Raw genomic sequence first — 21,400 nt, forward strand, 5'->3', positions numbered from 1 at the left:
AGCAAATCCATTAGAACTATACTTTTTAAAGTTTTTTTTTTTTTTAATATAATCATAGATGAACAGCACTGCCTTTATTTTATTTGTTTATTTTTAGGTGGTGCTAAGGATCAAACCAGTGCCTCACACATGCTAGGTAAGTGCTCTGCCACTGGGCTACAGCCCCAACCCCTAGAACTATACCATTGTCTATGGTGGCTCCCTCAAGCAGAGTAGGGCCCAGGCAGAGTGACGGGGTCTCCGCTGGACTTATCTTTAGCTCCTCCTCTAGTGGAAACATCACAGGTCCTAAAGCGTAAGTTAGAAAGGACTTAATCCTACTCTCAGAATTTGTGACAGCTTGAGGACTTCTTATGGGTGTGGACATGTCTTTTTTTCCACAAATTTATACATGCCTGGGCTGGGGATATAGCTCAGTTGGGAAACTCCCCCCCCCCCCCCCCCCCCCCCGGTGCTGGGGATGGAACCCAGGGCCTTGTGCTTGCAAAGCAAGCACTCTGCCAACTGAGCTATCTCCCAGCCACTATAGTTCAGTTGGTAGAGTGCTTGCCTCACAAGCATAAAGCCCTGGGTTCAATCCCCATCACCGCAAAAAAAAAAAAAAAAAAAAAAAAAAAAATTACACAGGCCTGGTCATTTCTCAAAAGCAGCAATTCTGTTAGCCAAATAGTACCAATAGTTAGCACCATGACACACGTAGTGCGTTCAATTTTTCTTTGTTATTTTAGGGTCTTCTCACTTCAATTTCCTGCAGAGCAGGAGATAGTAAAAGAGGTCAAAGTAGAAAACCAATTTAGACATAAATGAGTAATGTTTGATAAATCAGCAATACTGTTGTATTCACTTTTAATTGCAGCTTAAATTACCAGACATTTAGGTAGCTATCACTCATTTATTAGCTCACAATCCTGTGAATTGAACGTTCAGGCACACTGTAACTCCTTCTCTGTTCAGAGGTGGGAGGGACTTTTGGAAGGCTGAAATTAAGGTATCAGGGGGCTCCATTCCCTTCCGGAAGCTCTGGGGAAGTAACAGCTTCCAAACTCATTCAGGACACCAGCTAAATTCGATTCCTTGTCATTGTAGGACTAAGGTCCACAGTGTCTCACTGGTAGTCAGCTGGGGCAGTGGCAGCGGGGAGGCCACACTCAGCTCCGACAGGCCACGTGGCCCTCTCAACTTCAAGATAGCAGGGGAATGTCTCTGGGTCAAATTCATCTGAGTCTATGAATCCCCAACTTCCCCTGTCTCTGACCTCTGGACTCAGATTTTAAAGGTTCATGTGATTAGGTCAGCCCCATTGGGATAATCTCCCTACTGGGGACTTTAATTACATCTTCAAAATACCTCATCAGCAATATGTAGAATGGTCTACATGAATAACTGAGAGAAGGTGGGTATACAGTAGGGTCCAGGAATTTTAGGGGGTTACCTTAAAATTTTGCCTGCCACAACCGTAAATGCTTTAAATTATCGTGTGTGTGTGTGTGTGTGTGTGTATCTGCATAAACAGTACATATAATTGTCCCTCAGTGTCTGCAGGGGATGGTTCCAAGACCCCTGGAGGATACCAATATCCACAGATACTCAAGTCCCTTATATTAAATGGTGCAGTAATTGCATAAAATCTATGCACATCCTCCTATATACTTTAAACCATCTCTAGATTATGTATAATACCTGAATGTAAATGCTGTGCCAATCATTCTTATAATGTATTGTTTATAGATAATAATAACAAGGGAAAAAGTCTACACATGTTCAGTTACAGATGCAATTTTGTTCCCCAAATATTTTTTTATCTGCAGTGGTTTGAATCCATGATGTGGAACCTGCATATACGGTGAGCCAACTATATATATGTACACATATACTCTAAGGTTATATCTTGATGCACGTTTTCTTTGGCTTGTTTAATAAGTATTACACTTACTATGCTTCACTTCCCATAAATCCACAGGATCCGTAACCACTGGCTCTAATTCAGTACATTCTGACTGAGCACCAAACATGTGTCACACTGTCCCAGCTCTTCGAAGGCTCTCCCTGAAGGGTTTGAACTTAACAAGAAGAGCTCACCAGTTGCTCTAAAGTATACCAGAATGGCTAAAGAGGAGAGAAGGAGATCTTATCCTGATGAGGAAACTTAAAAAGTTTCAGGGAGGAGATGGCATTTGGTTTTAACTTTGAAGAGCAGTGGGATTGTAATAAAACAGTCACAGACAGGTTTAGGGCAATCCAGGTGGAAGTAATTAAGGCATCGTACAAGGAAAGACATTAAGGAGAGAACACTTGAGCCATACCCAGAGAACAGCTGGCAGGTCAGTCTGGATGAGAGAAGCAATTAGAGGAAATGCTGATATCAGACTGAGAGGTCTTAGAAGCCAGGCTAAAAACTAATGTAGGACCAGAGAATAAGTATCAGAGGAAATAATAAAATGTTTAGAAATATGAGTCAGGCGGTGACATGCATGCTAGAGTGAAGAGGGAAATTCTGAAATCTCATGATGGAAGATTCGCAAGGAGGCTTTACCAGCCGTCTACAGGATGAAGGCTTGGGCTGTGCATGAAGGCTGTGCATGCAGCATGTGGACTGAGAGAACGAGAAGTGGTCACTAGTGACTCAGAGGCTTCATGCCTGTGATGGAGAATGCTCCCTGATTACACCTTATTATTATCTGCATGACTCAAGAAACCATAGACTCATGGTGCTTTGTGGCTGGAAGGGATTTCAAGGGCCCAGACAGAAGTGACTGAGGACTAGCCAAGTTATATATCATTTCAAAGACCCTGGGCTGATTAGTAGCTTGACTCAAGCAAGGAAGCCCAGGTCTCTGCATTTGCTATCGGATGAACTACTCCCTGGTTCTCATCTCAAAGTTCTGTTAGTGGCCATATGCAAAAGGTAAATCATATAATGTGTCACTGGGCAAAAGGCCAGAACGGGACTGAGGGTTAGCACAAGTGAATTGGAACAATTTTCGGCACTAATTTGGATCACACTTCTCCCCAATCTTTCCGAAATGACAGTCTCCAAAATTTTTTGAAAAACACTTCCCAGGAACAGTACACACATATGTAAATTTTAAACATAGATAAATACATACTAGAATTGCCTTTAGAAGTTCAACAGAACAGTGGGTTTTCTATTGCCTTCTACAGCTTTCCAGTAGTTTGAATTCAAAGGATCAAATTCTTTTTCCAATATTAGTTCTTAAGTTGAGGAGAAAAGGGCATTGCCAAAAGCCACTTGAATATTCTCACAGCAAAATCTCTCCTATTAGCTAACCCACAGCAGCGCTCTGGTTATTTCTTCTACCCGATTTGAATGTTTTCCAATCATATCAAACAGTTGCTGAGTGGACTCTGGAAGCTCTCGTTTCTGTATCTGGAAGCTTGCACAACTTAATTCTTCTCTACAAGCACGCCTTTTCCTTTTGGGAATTCTAGACCTATCGCTAGAATTTCAGGGAGTGAACTGACAGCAATTTTTTCAAATGTTGGAAGGTGTGATTGCTTCCTGTGCCCTGTGTTTAATGGCTTCAGGAAAGGGAGCTTGGCCCATGTCCACACAAACAGAAAAAACACTCATCTTTGTAAAGTGCCCCATGCTGTCCAGCAGCCAGCAATCCAAGATGGCTGAAGGGTAATTCACCTTGCCCAGCTGATGAGCCAACTCCTTCACTCTTATTGACATAGGTTTGAGTACAGTGTTTTTGTTGTTGTTGTTGTTGTTGTTTTAAATGGGAAATAAGATTAGAGGTGGGGGAAGCTGACCAATGGAGGAAGCCTAATTCCCTGGGCCCCTCCTAAATACTTTCTGAAAAGTACACTCGACTTACAGGATAACAGACAGCACTGAAAAGTGCCATCCATTCGAATCCTCCTGAAAGCAAAAAGTTTATGCTGCTCTGAGGCAGGGGACAGGACACAAAGGGGTTAAACTGATACTGTGAGCTGAGGGCAGAATTCTTTAGCCTGTTGCAAGGACTCATAAACCACGAGGAAAAGGTCCAGATTCCAAGGTCATAAACTTGACATGATTTCTGGTATTAACTACAAACTAATGGAATTCCTGGGAATCAAATCCACTGGCCGTTTGCCTGGTGGTTTTAAAGCAATGTACTGCCTGGGAAGTCCCAAGCCTGGCAAACAGGAACCCGCAATTGCTCAGTCCCTGAGGCAATCTGCTTCCCCTCCCCCATAACTCTGCCAATGCAAAGAAGAAGGCTGAGGTTATACAGCACCCAGCCTGGCGGAGTTCCGCAGAGACCCTTCCCACTGCATCCCTTAGAACGTTCTGGAGGAAATGAACAAGGGGCGCTCTCCCATCAGGCAGACCCTGAGGCAGCCAAACTGACCAAGTGTCCCACCCTGCCACCTCAGCAGGAGATGCCTCCTTTACCTGTTCAACAGGAGTGGCCACTGTCATGGCCCCCAACCACTACATATTACTTTATATTTTCCTCCTTTCTAAGTGAGAGTATGTATTGTGGTTATCCCTATCATGTTAGATACTGCTACTTGAGAATGGTTAGACTTTCCATTTAATCACAGATGGTTAAATGGATCGTGAGAAGCACATCTGGATCTGATCAAAAAGAACACATCATCCCCAAGATTCCTTGTTTTGGAGCTGAATACATAACCAGCCTTTCAATTGTATTCCCCTAGGGTTCCATTTTTTATGGTAGGTGGGATAGTTTCATTCTGTGAAGAGAGGACATTTTTCTTAATATTTCAAAGATGCATGACATAATGACGGAGATACATCATGAGAAATGCATCAGCTGGCAACACCACTGCTGTACACACATCCTAGAGTACACTTGCACAGACTAAGATGGCTCTGCTATCTCAGGTGGTAAAAGCTTATGGAACCACCTGTTGTATATGTGGTCCTTTTTGACCAAAATATCTTTATGTGGTGTGTGACTGTAAATGCATATGTGCACAAGCTACACAAACAGTAGTAGTTAAGAAACTGCGTAGCTATTGTTTTGGCCTGTAAGCATGCTTTTCCTGTGCCCCTTTTCTAGATGGGAATTTCATTCCCCTTTTGGTACAACCAAAGCAGAGCTACTGATCACATTGCTCTGCCCTCAAGAAGCCACAGGAGTAAAAGCAAAACACAAGAAAAGCCAATTATAACTCCCTACCTCCTATCAACAGTGACTTATCCAATGGATAGTCACTTAACCTAGGAGGAGAGACTCCGTCCTTGAATTCAAAAGCTTTTCATTCTCACTGAAGTTGTTCAGCTGGGCAGCAGGGACCCACCTCTCCTACAGTAGGAAAAACTAAAACCACCTCACAGGAGAATAGAGACAAGAGGCAGATAGAAAGGAGGAGCCCATTCACAGTGTCCCTGGAGGCCTGGGGTTACAGCTCTTTGTATAACTCTATAAACAATCCCCCACACATCCTTTTTACTTGTGGGTTTTTGCTTAAGATAATAGGAGCTGGGTTTCTGTCACCTGTAACAGTTTAAAAAGAGATCTCAACATAAACTTGATGCTGCAAATTGAACAGGGAAAAAATAAGGACAGCATTCATAGGCAGAAAATGGTTTTACCTTTCACCTGAGCCCAAACTGCACAGGAGTATCTTCTCACCTGTAAGCAAAAAACAAAGCAGCACATTTAACTAGGTGGCACATAGTGTTAGTTTAAACAACAGAGCTGAGAAGCTGAAACCTTTGGTGCCTCAGCTTTTTTACATCTTACTTTGAACTGGAAGAACTTTAAAGTCCCATCTGGCTCTTCTATCTAATGATTCAGTCATACATCACCAGCATTCAAGGGACTGGCCTGGGTAGCAGGCACAGAAGTGACCCAAGAGATCACTTCTATAGATTTCCAAAAGAAAGAACAGTTTACAGTAAACACGAGAATGGCAAGAGCTTCATTTCCCTGTCAGCTCCAAGCACCTGGCTTTGACTGCCTTGGAGAAGGATTCTAAGGTCACATCCAAGTTCAGCAGAACTAGTGATGCATGTTATAGACAAGGTTATGACCTGATACATGCTAATTCCTCAGCTGTCTGAATGACACCTGGCAACATCAGTTATCCAAAATGTATTCAAGAACAAAGAAAGGCACAAGAGCTTGCATGGAAACTCATCCATGGCAGAAGAAACCTACAAACCCATTGGAATGGAATGTCTTCCCTTCTCTGCATGGTTATTAATGTATATTTGTCAATCAGGCCTACTGGGATTACTGCGTATGATAAAACTCAACATAACAGTTCCCAGAGGAAGCTGAATAGCAGGGGTTAGAGAAGGAGTCTCCCAACCTCCTTAGGAGATTCAAGTGACAAGAGTTGGCATTCTTGTTTTTGTTTCATTAAATTTTTTAAAAAATATATTTAAACTGAAAATTTTCTTGGAAAAGCTAAAAACAGTCATAAGGTTTTGAATGTGATTAAATTTTGCCTTGAGACTGAGTATGGGGTTAGGAAGGAAGGACAATGCGAGATAAGCAGAGAAAGAGGTATTTTAAGACTCTGGAGAAGCAAAGGAACTGCAAATAGCAAGGTGGTAACTAGGGAAGTGAAGGTGTTAAAGCAAAGAAATGGTGGAAGAGGAGAGCGCTTCACACTGTGGGCCTTGACCAGGTGTGCATCTTCTAGCATTCGTCCTGAGACGAGTGGGCAAGGAGATGAACAGAAATAAGAGGCAGGAAAGTGAGCTAGAGAATCACGCTTCCTAATTTCAAAATGTACTATAAGCTACAGTAATCAAAACAGTGTGATATTGCCAGGCATGGTGGCTCATGTGTAATCCCAGGGGCTTGGAGGGTGAGGCAGGAGGATCACAAGTTCAAAGACAGCTTCAGCAACTTAGCGAGGCCCTAAGCAACTTAGCAAGATCCAGTCTCAAAATAAAAAACAAAAAGGGCTGGGGATGTGGTTCAGTGGTGAAATGCCTCTGGGTTAAATCTCCAGTACCAACAAAACAAACAAAAACAGTGTGATATTAGCATAAAGACAGATGTGTGGGTCAATGAAACAGAATACAGAGTTCAGAAATGAATCCTTGCATATATGTCAAATGATTTTTGATAAGAGTGCCAAGAACATCCACTGGCAAAAAGACAGCCTTTTCAATAAGTGATGTGGGAAATCTGGATATCCACAAGCAAAATAATAACAATAATTATAGTAATAATAGTGATAATAATAATTTGGAACCTTACCTAATACCATATGCAAAAAGTAGCTCAAATGGATCAAAATACTACTGGACTTCTTTGCTATTTGGACATAGTCTTAAAAGTAACCATTGGTTTAATATCAAGCATGTCCACTTCATATTAGACTTGTATTCTATACAGAATTTAATAAAGTATCTGTTTTAAATATGTATTGAACCTTACAAATGAGATGGCAACATACTTTGGTCTCAAATTTATCAGTCAAGAGATGTTTTATTAGTATTAAAGTAACTTTGTTAAGTTTCTACTACCAACCCATATGCATTTACATCATGCTTAGCTTCTCCTAGGTTCTTCCAGATCCTGTCCCTGACTGACACAGTTCTTGCTATTCTGCTTGTCCAGCTCATTACACTTACTAATGATCTAATGAATATTTACTTCTCTGTTTCAAGGCAGAATCACTGCTGGAAAAGCACAGCCTTCCAGAGGACAGGGGAGGAGAGAATGGAGCCCACACTATAGCCAAGGAAGCAAGTGTAAGGATGAAATGGGGCAGGGCTGTGTTTATCTGCCCCTCTCTCCTGCTTTCCAGGATGAGTAGAGGCAGCAACTTAGGAGGGGTATGGGGAAGATGACAGATTGCTCTAGAGGGTCCTTTCCAACTCAGACATTAGCAGTGCAACAGAATGCAGGTATTCATGAAGCTTAAGAAGAACCAAAGGCAGATCAGACCAAATGCAGATCCATCAAAGTCTCAAAATAATACTCCTAGTGCATTCCATGGTCATTGCATGCAGTGTCTGTCTTAAATACTGGGAAGACATGTGTTCAACCATGTAAACTTCATGTGAAGAAGGACATATAGAGTTCACAAGATATTTTAAAGAACTATACCTTATTCCATTCACTTGTGATTCGTACTATAATGCAGTAATCATTCCCTATTTTCAAGGGTGCATTATAATATTTGCCATAGTATAGCCTGTCTCCAATAGATATATCCATGGTATCATCTGCAACATCTCTGGCCAGCAGTTCTGCAGCCACATATCCATCAGCATCAGAGGCGTTGCTAAAGAACAAGGTAGCCCCTTCGGAATCACAAGAAAATGTGCTTTGGAGAGCCAGGGGAAGCACCACCACCTGATACGTACTGAAAGGAAAAAGAAAGCAGAGAAATTGGCAGAGACTCAGTACACTGGAGTGCCTTGATCAGATGTGCGTTTTATAAAACTCACCTATCAGACCCTTACTTGGAGAATTCATGCATTCATTTATTCAAATTCATTAAAATTTTACTATGAAATAAGTACTTTTCAAGGCACTGGGGTCACAAGACTGGAAAAGAAAAAGTTCTGGCCCACAGGGGATTTACTGTCTGACAGCTCTAACTGTCATGGAGGGCCAAATTGACCTAGAGTGCTAATGCCAAATGACTCTGGCTGTGACCTCTCCAAGCTCCAGCTGCAGAGGGACGCCAAAGACATCCTCTTTAGCTGGGAGAAGTCTGTGGCATGTATAGCTGCCCTGTGTGTCTGCCATAGGTTGATCTAATCAGTGATTTTTCACGTGGGCAAGTAAAGAGTGGCGGTGGAAAGGGTTTAGCAATCACATGAAGGCCAACTGCCTAGAACAGTTAATGTCCCAAGTGGAAACAAAGGCTCCAGACAATCATGTGGCAACTTAGAACAGAACTCATGTGATTTACATTCCCTACAGTTCACAGCCTGATACCAAAGTTCATGTGAAATAAATGAGAAGCCAGTAGTGCAAAGTCATGAGTTAATCCAGGTTCACTAGGTTTTGAAACAGGAAGAAAGATAAAATGACGTGTACTTTCTGAAACTGTTCTCTTAATGTGCACAAAAGAGACGCACTAACAGTCAGGGATCATTTTGTCATGTATTTTGTTATTATTTACCCCAACACACAGAAAACCTGCCAGGAAGGACATAGAGCAATAAAAATGCACCATGGATGAGTCACACCGTCCTTTCTATTCCCATCTACTCAGTGTTCTCTCCCACCTCTGGTACAGTCGATGTCTGAACATCTGCTACCTTGATCAGACACAAGAGCAGGGATTTGAACGACTTACTCTCATATCCTTGCAAATCCTTTCACATTTCTTGGCTATGATCAGCCGCCATTAATGTGTCATGAGTTGAACTTTCAGTAAAAAGCAAGAGACTGTATCATCACCAAATGCAATTAGGGTAATTTCCAAAACTCATTAGAGCCACATAATTCTATTTTGCCACCAAATCTGCATTTCCTGCTCCACATTCCTAGTGACGCATCTCCTGCTTCCTAAAAGTTCATGGATCACTAGGTTAAGAAGAGGGAGCCCTCCCCCATGGCAGGTGTGGTATTTGGAAAGTATCCAGCCACCTATCAGGTTCCCAAATATTTCAGGTATTCTCGGGGCCCTGATTTCCACAAAGTCTGGGCTCACTTTCAGCAAAAGGCTTTCTACAAAAGAAGCGAAGTAAAACCTGCAGGGCAGGAAGTGGTCATCACCACCACCAGTAAACATTTGCTGAGCATTCATTCACTCCCACAACAAATTTCCTGGAGACTTGAAGTCATCCTGATGAACTGTGGCTGCAGGTGAGAAAGTAAACCAGGCAGCTACATGCTGTTCATGAGCATCTTCACATCCCTCGCATCTTTCCATTCAGGTGGTGATGGCCATGTTCGGGACTCACCTCACCCACTTGGTTTTGTGCATTGCCCACTGAGGGCATCATTCACAGGGCATGAAGCAGCTCTCCACTTAGCTTGAGGATTATACAAATACCCAGACTCCATCCCAGACCTATTGAATCAAAATCTCCAGAAGAGCTGGGAATTTGTATTGCTGATAAAGCAACCTACTCAGATAATTCCTTTAACCTGGCAAAGGTGGAAGATACTAGCAACAGGACGAATCCTTGGCCTAAGATCAGCAAATTCAAGAAGGGGGACTTGGCACCAGCGTCCTGGCTCCACTGCTCCCAAACAATGCACTGAGCATACTCAGGCCTGGCAACTGCTAGCCCCAGCTCAAAGCAGACACCAGCCCAGGTCAGGGAAATCTGCCCCCTGGGCAGAGCCGTGATGACATCAGGGAAGTAGTTGTGGTGGCCTGGAACCCGACCCTTCTGGAAGGACTTCTCCCCTCTGTCTCACCACCACCCTCCCTTGTATGACTCACAGACCTCCACTTCCTGTTTTGGAGGCTCTGCCTGACACAGAGCCACAAGGGTAAATGGTCATTTGGCTTTTCTTTTGGCCTTACGTAATTATTTGGCTTAAGTATCACATTAACTCTTGCAAATTCTCTCAGCCAGTGGTGTCATAACTTCTGCCCTCCTTACAGCAACAGAATTACAATGCCTTCCAGTAATTTGTCAGGAACCAAGAAACAGCATCATTTATGCAATGTCCATCCCTGGAAAGACCCTGACCTTCAACTAATATAGAAGCAGGGAAGTCCTAAGTTTCATTATAAATGGACACACAGAAAATATCTCCAGACTTTCACTTTCATGAATTCATAGTATCTCAATATTTATTTTTAACTTGCTGGCACTGAGGGGTCATTAGACAAAAGGGTCAAGAGAGACACGAAGTTACATAGGTCAGACATACACATTGTCATCTCGACCTGGTACTGTGGGTAAGTTGCTCTTCTCTCCAGGCCAACCTTAATCTTCATCTCTATCCTACCTTGACCTTTGCAAATACAATGCAAAATTGAACACAAAGAGAGAGGTAAATTAATACCATCCTAATTACATATGGAATCTTAGCAGAAGTCATTAACTACACAGTATTTGCCCAAAACTCAATACAAGAATAGATAAAAAGAATTACCCAAATAACTTTTTCTCTATACACAACCCAAGATCAGCCTTACATAAGGACAAACATATTCTGTTTCTGACAAATGAAAGGATGCTCCTGACCCCCTGTCACTAAAGGATGCACTACAGGATGTGAGTGCAAGGGACAGTGCCTGATGTGGTCAGTCAGTGTTTAATATCTTAAGCTAAGCTGCCCAAGTGTTTGTCACTTAAAAGTCTCTCTCTTGCTGGGTGTAGTACCACACACCTGTAATCCCAGTGACTTGGGAGGCTGAGGGAGGAAGGTCATGAGTTCAAGGGTCATCCTAAAGGTTTCTCCCTTCATCTGGAGGACTGCTGTTAGGGCTAAAGGCCAATCTGTGCCCAGGAAGCAACACATTGCATGGCCCCAATGACTCCAGTCTACTGATAGTCTTCTCACCCAAACCAAGTCTTCCAAAACACTCTTTGGGGGTCACTGGATAACCCCAAGGAGAAAAGACAATGACCGACCTGATAGGTCCATTTTTATCTTTCACTCTTCTCAGTCTGAGGCGTGGCAGAGGCCCTCCATGCACCACGATAAATTCTACTTCTGGAAGTGGAGGCTCTGAAAGTATTGAAAGAAGAAAAGAGACATGATCAGAACATGTAAACAGCACACACAAAGTGGTCCTCATGGAGGCTGTTAGAGTTTTAATTTAAAAAGCAATTGGCTTATTCTGATGCATCCTACAACTTGGATAAAGCTTGAAAACATCATGCTAAGAGAAATAACCAGATGCAGAAGGACAAATAGTGTATGTCTCCACTTTAATGAAATATCTAAAACAGGCAAACTCATAAGGACAGTAGTAGATGAGAGGTTGCCAGGGACTGAGGGATGGCTGACGAGTGGGAACTTATTGCTCAATGACTAGAGGTTCTGTCTAGGGTGATGAAAATTTTTGGAAAGAGTGGTGATGGTTACACAACCTTGTGGATGTACTTAGTACTAGTGAACTGTATACTTAAAAAGGGTTTAAAATGCACATTTTGTGGTAGATACACACACACACACACACACACACACACACACACACACACACACATATATATATACTACTATATAACTACTACTACTATAATTTTTTTAAAAATGATGAGCATGCCCCAGCACTGGCTGGACACTGTGGGCATTACCATTTGCTTAGTGAGTAGAATTGTTTGGTGAGTGCTATGGTTTGGATATGGTTTCAGTGTGCCCCCAAAAGGTTCATGTGCTGAAAGCCTGGTCCCCAGTGTGCTGATGTGAGACAAGGTGGAACCTCTAAGAGGTGGGGCCTAGTGGAAGGTAATTAGGTCACTGGGGAAAGGGATTCATGCTGACCTCAAGGAGTCCATTCCCAAGAGAGTGGGTTATCCTAAGAAGATTGGACCCATCCCATCTCTGCTTCCTGTCTCACCATGTGGCCTCTTCCACAAGCACCATATTATGGATGCCATCTGCCATGGAGACCTCACCACAGGACAAATTGATGGGGCAGTTTCACCCTCCAGGAGTGTGAGCTGAATAAACCTTTTTTTTAATACAAAGTACCCAGCCCTGGGTATTTTGTTATAACAATGGAAAATACAGTGGGGAAGACAATTATATCAGACTTCTGTAGCCTTTAAAATCACTGAGCTATCTGTTCTTATTTTGTCCTTCCCCTCAACCAGATTTCCCAAGTAGGTTTTTCACTGGGAGGAAAGGAATATTATGGCTGGCTGATACCAACGTTCCAACATCTCGCCAGGAGTTACATTCAGAGCACCAGTGCATCAGCTGCCAATCTGCCTGTGCATGACATGGTGAAGAGGAACTAGGCATCAACTATACACACTAGATGTGTCCTGTACATGCCTCACCTCATTTAGTCTCTCCAGTGCTACCAAGTGGATGATACTCATGGAAGCAGTCATTTTCTCCCTCTCTTGGTATTCCTACCTTTGCCTATGCACTAGAAACGCCTTTCCTCTCAAGTATGAGGAAAAGAGTTCTCACCTGCCCGTCTCTCTGTATGATTTGTGGGAGAGCTAAAGTTTGGCTATTGTTACATATATCCCACATTTTGTCTCCTTCTCCCCCTCTCCCTCCCCTGTTCCTCCTTTCCCCCCTCCCCCAATCTCCTACCCTCCCCCTCTTTTGGTTTCAGCAGCAACCAAAGTGATAACTGGATCCTTATCTTACTCTTGTATATATTTTTTTAATTTTCCTTAACTTGCAGGTGGAAAAAGTATGATCATTATTTTCAAAAATCTCATCTTATAGTTAAGGATACAGACTCACAGAGAGGCTAAGCTTCTTACCCAAGAGCACACATAGTATAGCACAGCCAGGCCTTGAACCCATTCTCTACACCTTTCTCATTCACCTTGGGGATCTCTTGAATGTTTGGTTCCACCAAATTGATCCAGCAAGTTTTCCTCACCTTTGAATGAACTAATAGAAGCCACTAATTCACTTTCAATACACTGAATCTGCAAAGACTCCAGAAACATGTTGACTCCAGGGAAAGAATCCATTTGCTACAATCAGCATGGAGTGAGAGGTCTGTCCAGTGTGGCTCACATCAGAGGGGCTAGACTCCAGGTAAAATGCAGAAATGAACACTGTGGTGGAGTGGGTAGGACCAAGGGCTCTGGGTTAGTATGCTGGTTCCACCACTATGCCTCCAACTGCCTCCACCATGAAATGGGAAGTAGAAATAACCCCCACCTCATAGGCGTGTTGGGGAAACTCATGAGTCTATTAATAATAATTAACAATTATAGTTCATGAGTCAACACACACAGAGAACAGAACAGAGCCCAGAATGTGGCAGCCCTCGGTGCATGCTGGCCACTTTCAAAATTCACTGGAGCTACAGCTACTGGGTGCTGATACTGTGCTAGGAATTCTGCCCCTGCAGTTTCAGGTCCTCACAGCCACCCTGGGTGGCAATCATCTTTATTTGATCAATGAGAAAAATCAAAGCTCAGGCAGGTTGAGTCACAGCACTGAACACACCTGCATGGGACCCAGGTCAATTTGACTCCAAAGCCAATTTTGTCACATTGCCATGTTAGGACAATTCTTTTGCTCACTTTGCCTGAGATTCGATAATGGCCCAGGAGTAGAAACCTACAACCACAAACTCCTGACAAATAAGGAACCGCTGTGCCTTCTCCAGCCTGAGATCATAGGAACAAAAGTTGAGAGGCCTAGGGATAGGAAACCCCAAGGATCTCTTAATTAGCACGTGTTCAAAAGGAAGGAAGGAATGGAAAAAATAACATGGGAATAACCCCAGAAAGGGAGTTCAGCTCCTTCCCAGCTCTGGCACTTAGGAAACGCCATTTCGGACCACTATGAATGGGGACTTTAACATAGTAAGGGGGACCCCCAGTGGAAACAGAAGCCAGAAGGAGAAGCAGTGTCCCTAAATCAGGGCCGGAGAGGATTCTGCAGAATGAAGAGGGGCTGAAAGAAAACAGGCCTGGAAGAGACCACAGAAAGCTATCAACCTGCAATTGCGAAACTCCCAGAAGATGGGACACTTACGCCTGAGATTCCCCAAGTCTGTATATGTCATCTTTTCAAATCTAATATAGTTGATTTGTTGACTGTGTGCACAGCATCTCTTCTTCTGTGAAGAACAGCCCATCTCCCTCCCCGTGGTTCTTACAGGGCTGCCACTCACAGTGCTCTAAACCCCCCTGGTCTAGGCTCTGGTGACCACGGAGGGCCATGCCCCGATCACAGGGCTGCAATCCATTTAACTTCAGGAGATTAGAGGGTCTTATTTTTCCTCTTGAATTATGGCTATAAGCCTGAAATATGATGCCTACACCAGAAGGGACTCCGCAGACAGAGGGCAGCTGGCTGACAGAGCAACAGGGCTCTGGAGGACCATTTGTGGCTGGATCTTGCAGTGCTCTAAGCAAGATCCATTTGTGTTCTTCCTAGTTTTGATTCAACAAATTCCACATACTCAAGCTGGTTTGAGTTGGATTTCCGTCACTTGCAACCCCCAAAGCCCTGACTAATTATAGAATGCATCCAGCATCCTGAGACTCTGCTGAAGGGCAGATGGCACAGCTGTGGGCATGAGGGCATGCTGGCACTGGGCCAGATGGAAGCGATTCTTATGCATCTGTGTGAGAAGAATGCTGCGAATCCCAGGAACATCCCCTAACCCTCCAATGGCAGACACAGTGAGGACAACAGGAAGAACAGCCTTAATTAGACCCTATGCTAAGCCATCTCTTCTTCACGGTCTATCACTGCATCAACTCAGTAGGAGAAGGGAGAAAAGGGGACATGGTGGGAAAGAGAAAAAGAAAAATACACACATGAATGTCTCCCTGCTGCTGCCCTCTCCCAGACCCCAAACGCTGCTACAGTGAAATTAAGGACTAGGAAGCCAAAATAGACACTCAAGACTCTATTTATTGGATTAGAAAATAGTTTGGAGGTAGAAACCATCAGATCCCAAATTATAATAAATTAAAACTTAGACCTACCTATTACAGTTTTTGAAGCCCTTCGATGTGTTATTCTTGCATCAACGACACTGTTTAGCCACCCTATGCACCAGGCTCCACACTAGACTAGGGGAGACAGCCAGGGAAGACAGCTTCTCCTTTCTAGGAGTTCGGAGTCTAATAGTGGAGGCAGTTTTGCAAGCAGGTAGCACTCAGAGCTATGACAAAGTTAGATGCAGGGTGCTCTGCGGGGTGGAGGAACACCTGATCAAGGGCAGGAGGATGAGCCCATCAAATGCAGAAGACACACGCACAGAGGCATGGGGGAAGGGTGGGTAGTGATGGAAGTATGTGGAGCTCACGACTGAAAGGTTGAGTCCTGACAGCAAAGAGGCAGATGACAAGGTCAGAGAGGCTAGGTGCAGGTCAGGTCTGAGGATCTGGAAATAAGAAGAAGTCACTTAAAGACTTCTGACAGATTCAGAAATATGATTTAAAGAGCTGTTTGGAGGATGACTAGAGACAGGGCAGAAGCTTGGGTCATCCCCTAATCCAGGTAAGGAGCACGTGAGGTCTGAGGACAGCAATGGTGCCGAGACTGGAGACAGGACAGACAGAGGGCTCCTTGGGGAGAGGTGGAACAGAATGTGCCAGGGGAGGAGCAAGGGGAGGAATCTGGATTTGGGTTTAGCCATGGAGCAGGTGACGATGCCCCTTGCCAGGTCTGGAGGGAAGATGGGAGCAGCTCTGGAGGGTGGAGCACAGGGAACCATCCAGCAGAGACCAGAAACCCAGCTCCAGGCCTTGAAGCAAACTCTGGGGGAGATTTGGAGTTAGCTCTTAAGTAGGAATGGGCATGGCTGCCAGGGGGGCTGGGTAAAAGGAAAGGAAAAGGCTGGGGGTGGCCGGAAGAGAGTATAAGTGAGAGAATCCCATAGCTTCTATGAAACAGTGTTAAATCTGGAACTTCTTCCAAAGTCACCCAGATATGGTGACACAGATCATGTTTTTCATAAACCTGTGGGACTGCTGGGGACCCTGGAGCATCACCTGGAACAGCCCCTGTTTATGGACAAGGCCTCACATAACACCCATGTTGATCTGTTATTCTGAAGACGTGCCCATGACACACCTGAGGACCACCTGGCGAGGTTCCTGCAGCAGAGCAGGAAGAAGGAACCCCACCAGGGGAAGGCGCCCCTTGCAATGAGAGAATTACCACCCTCAGGCCTTTATGCCATCGTTTCATTCTTGATGCTTCGCTGAAACAGTAAAGTAACTGTTTTTACCTCACAGGTCCTGTTCTCAGCCCAGCGGGAGATTAACTGTCACTCTTCTGTGTGAGAACCCTCCTCAGGCTCCTTTAAATTATTCCTAATCTTCTCCAAGATGAATATTTCTAGTTCCTCTAATCTTTTGATCAACCTCTTAAACCCACCCAGTCTTTGCTATCCTCAGTAACAGAACAAAACGTCCACTCAGCAGGGAGAAGGCAGGTCCAGCGGCCCAGGCCAGTCCCTGCTTGCTCTAAGCCAGGCTGCCCTTTTCCAGTCTAAAGGTGCCACTGTCACCTGCTTTCTGCCCTGCTTGCCGAAGGCCTCGCCCCCTCTGTGTTGTCAACAGTCTACATTTCCTCTTGAATGTAGAAGCTCAAACCCCAGTAGACTGGTTCTCAGCCACAACCTGAAGTGAAATGACCTTGAGTTCTCATTCTATTTCCCAAGGTGCTGTTCCTTGTCTGCCAAGTTGCTGTCCCTTGTCTCCCAAGCTGCTGTCCCAGGCAAATCTGCACTCCTTTCCCCAAGCCTCATTATACACTCAAACTACATCAGACCCAAGGCAAGAAATGGGTCCTGACTGGGCTAGAAAATGGAGATCTTTTACCCTGGGCATGTGAGAAGGAAGGAAACCAGACAGCAGACTTTTACTACCATTCCTGAGTGTCAACAATTTCAATTCTCTTTGGCAGCAAATGACAAAATAAAATCCGGGGTTACCACATAACAAAAGTTAGAAGAATGGGGAGAAAATATTAAATATGTTATAAAATTGCAATAATTGAAATAGTAGGGTACACACACAGGACAAGCAAAGCAATGGGAGACAGCAGGCAGCCCAGAAAGAGACCCAAAGAAATGGAGAATATACTGTGTGACGTGGAAGTACTGTAAAAGGTAAGAGGGAACTTATCAGCTAGGGGGAAAAAATGCACGGGTAAGTTTAGGCTCATGTCACACATCCAAATTCCAAATGGGCCTACATGTTAAATGCAAGACTATTAAGAAGCATAAGAAAATATTGAAGAATAAGAATTGATCTGATTTCAGAGGGGGAAAGGCTTCTCTAGTCATGATGAGAGACAAAAACTTTAAAGGTATCAATAAAAGTGATAACATGAAAATTTAAATGTCTAAATGTCAAAAGAATACTGAAAAGAAATTAAAGACTAAATAACCTTGAGGCAGAAACTTATGTATAACAAAAGATTAATTTTGTTAATATAGGCAAACTATTAAAAATGACCCCAAAAAAGAAGAAAATTAAGGAGTAAATAAACTTAAACAAAAGATTAATATTATTAATATTGGCAAATTATTAAAAATGAACAAAAATGAAGAAAATTTTATCTGTACCAAAACTAAGCAAAGATCCCAAGTTTACACCATCCGTTTCATGTAAGCACAGGACTTGAATTAAAACACAACTCTGCTGCCTGAGAAGCTGCTATAATCTACTTTTCTGAATTTTCTATAATAAGAAGTAGGAATAAAAATGAAGACAACAAGACAGTTTTTCCCTCAACCTCAGGTACCTCTCCAGATACATCATACAACCCAAAGCAGGAAAAATTGAAACTGATGCGACAAAAGAAACTGGAGCTTCCATCGTGAGTCATCGGCTATGTCAAGGTCAGACAGATCTTCCCTGTCAATGAAGTTACGAGGCTTGACCTCATGGTCATCAATAAATATCCCCTGAGTTAGGTTGACAAATCTCAGCATGGCCCTCTCTTGCTCCCACCATACACACAAACTCTTGTTTTCAGGTTTCTTATCTAAGGAAGCTTTTTATACCTATTTTATAAAAGTTAATGGAAGGAAATGACCAGCCAGTCCATTTCCCTTCATGGTAGATCATCAGTCCCAATGACTGACTGGGATTCAGACGGTAATAGTGACAGGAGTAGAGAAACGCCATCCCCACACAGTCATTTACCTGGGGACTCGGAACTAGAAAGTAGCTGGGGGATTTCTGGAAAAGGGAGAAATGGATGGACCGCAGGGGTCTGGAGGGTCATCTGTGCCACTCCTGGCTGACCCAGTGTTAGGTCTCAAAATACCGAAGAGCCTTTAACCACAAAAGGCTTTGGAAGGAAACAACTGGGGTGAAGGTCAACCTCTTTGGTCCTCTGATGCAGCTTCAGCCCACCCCCTGGGAGCCAGAGGACTCCCAGGGATGCCTGGGATACCCTATAACCAGTCACAGGGAACAGGGTTCCCATGGAGGACATGAGGGTGCAAGGTCTTCAGATGACTTGTGGGTAGCCAACCATGGCAGGAAAGCCTACAGCAGAAGAAATTAAAAGAACCAGTCCTGTGTAGTCCTTCCCAAAAACACCCAGTGGAAAGAGAGAAGGCAGGGAGAAGCAAGGCAGCCCTGGATGACAAAGTGACAGTCTGATCATGCTTGAGACACGCCTGTGTTTTCCTAACCATCTGAAAAGCGCTTTCTCTTTTTCTTGTTATGAATGCAATTAGAGATGAGAAATTCCCCATGTAAGCTGCCAGTCCTGGTACTGAGACAGTCCCTTCTGTCTCTTCTTCCCTTTTCACCTCCAGCATTCTCAAGCGACCATCACGCTGTGGTCTGGTTTGTCTACACATTTACACGCACGTCGCCTTGCTTCGCTTTTCTTCCTCCCGATCCATGCATGTCCCAACACCACCCTCACTTTTTCCTCTCTGGTTTCCTTTTTCTCCCTATGAAGAAAAAATTTTGCCTACAAGCCTTTAGACTATGCAAGAAAATAGTATAACCAATTTGTGAGAGCTCCTCATACTCTTTGGGGTTTATATCAAGGATGAAAGTTTATCCTCTAGCCTGTCCCAAGGGGGGCATAAATGGTGGGAATACTCTGAAGAACTCAGTTCAAGGGCCACCGGAGGCAGCACATTAGCAACCAGCCAGGAACCTGGACAGAACCTCCACCCCCATCTCCTCTCCAGCACCCTCTTCCCAGCTCACTCGAACACTTGCCTCTGTCCCTCAACATTCCTAGAACTTTCACTCTCCTCTGAGGTCAGCAGTGTATTTAAAGCATTTGCTTTCATCCTGTTCCCATCAGTAAGACTGAGTTCAATGGAAGATACGCAGAAGGGAAATTCCACTCGCTTTTCTTCTGGGAAATCAGCCGGTGCATTTTCCAAAACCAAATCCTTAACTAACACTTCTTGTAAAATTCAAAAGTTCATGATCTTACTGAAATAAAGTCACACGCATCTTAGGTGAGAAGCTGGAGTGTCTCTTCACATCAACACATGAGGATCTTTGTTGCCCCTTTTATAAAATGAAAGAGAGTGCTTTTTAAAAATCTCTAATAAAGCCTTAACACCTTGAATTTTCATGCTTTCTTAAAAAATGCAAATTCTCTAAGGTAGGAAATACAGAAAAACCGCAGTCACAGTTTCAAAAACCTTGAGCAGCCTTCTGGTCTCAGTGAACTTGAGCAGCTCAACAGCGTCCCCTGGTGGCCTTGAAAGCAGACGTGGGGAGCTTGAGGGACTAGAGCTGTTTAGCCTACAAAACAAGGTAGAAATGTGTCTAATCAAGAGGCAACCCCTATCCCTTACTCAAAAAGTATGGAATACTAATTCGAATCAGAAATACAATCCACCCAAATATGACAAGGACCAAAGAGACTAAATTGTGATCCATTTTAATAAGTTACTTTGGGAAGGAATGGCCAGATTGAATACTACTTGTCTCTCCAGCCCAAACTGAGATGAATTCTTTTTTTGGTGTAAAATCTTTATTGACTGACCAGGAAACCCCAACACCAGTACCACCCATCCACAAAATTATGAGGCCATTGTTCAGAAAAGTATGTGTTGTGCCATATCAGTACCATCCTTAAAAGCTGTGCATTCAATAAAGAAACACAGGTAAAACCTTTGCCTTTGACGAGCTCTATTTTAGTAGAAGAGAAAGAAAATAAACAAACTAAAAATTTTTCAGAAAACAAGTTCTACGAAAAAAATGCAAGCAGGATAAGTGAGTAATCGAGTGGAGAATGAGGAGGATACTTTTGAAAGGATGGTCAGTGGGAGCCTCTCCATGGATTCCATGGTTTGACTGTGTCCCTCAAATTTCATGAGTTGGACACTTAATCCCAAAGTCATGTTTTAATGGTATTTGAGAGGTAGGACCTTTGAGGTGAGTGGGTCAAGAGGCTCTGTTCTGATGAATGGATTAATCCATTCATGGACTGATGGGTTCCAGAGGAGTGGCTTCAAATAACAGTAAGTTCTCATGGGGTCACTTTGCTCTGTCTTGCACTCTTTCCTGTCAGGACCCAGCAGAAAGGCCCTTACCAGATCTGAGCAGATGCTGGTCCCATGCTCTTGGACTTCCCAGCACCAACCCATGAGCTAATTAGCGCTCTATTCTTTACAAATTATTCAGTCTGTGGTGTCCAGTCTCAGCAACACAAAATGAACAAAGACCAGAGTGATGGTATTTGACTAAGGAACCTGAATGATCATGTCCCAGAAAGTGCTAACAGCAAATGGAAACGTTTAGCAGCCTGGATGCTGAAATAAGTGTGACCATCAGGAAGGCCAAGGACAGAGTTGGTGCTTGATGAGAGAGGAGGAGAGCATGGAGAGGGGTTCAGTGAGGTAGGTAGGGGCCAGTTCACACATTCCG

General features: G+C 43.7%; 1 protein-coding gene across 4 annotated transcripts in view; it reads right to left on the minus strand.

Annotated features, from left to right (window-relative positions):
- Window positions 1-21,400, minus strand: part of SUSD1 (sushi domain containing 1) — a 113,567-nt gene that overhangs the window by 6,609 nt on the left and 85,558 nt on the right. For 2 of the 4 annotated variants that reach the window (XM_079112662.1, XM_079112664.1), the window contains 2 exons: window positions 11,501-11,597; window positions 8,055-8,313 (listed from right to left, as the gene is read on the minus strand). In XM_079112662.1, coding sequence (XP_078968788.1) covers window positions 8,055-8,313; window positions 11,501-11,597 — 356 coding nt within the window. Of the gene's footprint in view, window positions 1-5,575; window positions 5,616-8,054; window positions 8,314-11,500; window positions 11,598-21,400 lie in introns of all 4 variants that reach the window. The other 2 variants (XM_079112663.1, XM_079112665.1) reach the window with 2 other exon arrangements.

This window comes from Sciurus vulgaris, assembly GCF_902686455.1.
Source record: "Sciurus vulgaris genome assembly, chromosome: 15".
NCBI lineage: Eukaryota > Metazoa > Chordata > Mammalia > Rodentia > Sciuridae > Sciurus > Sciurus vulgaris.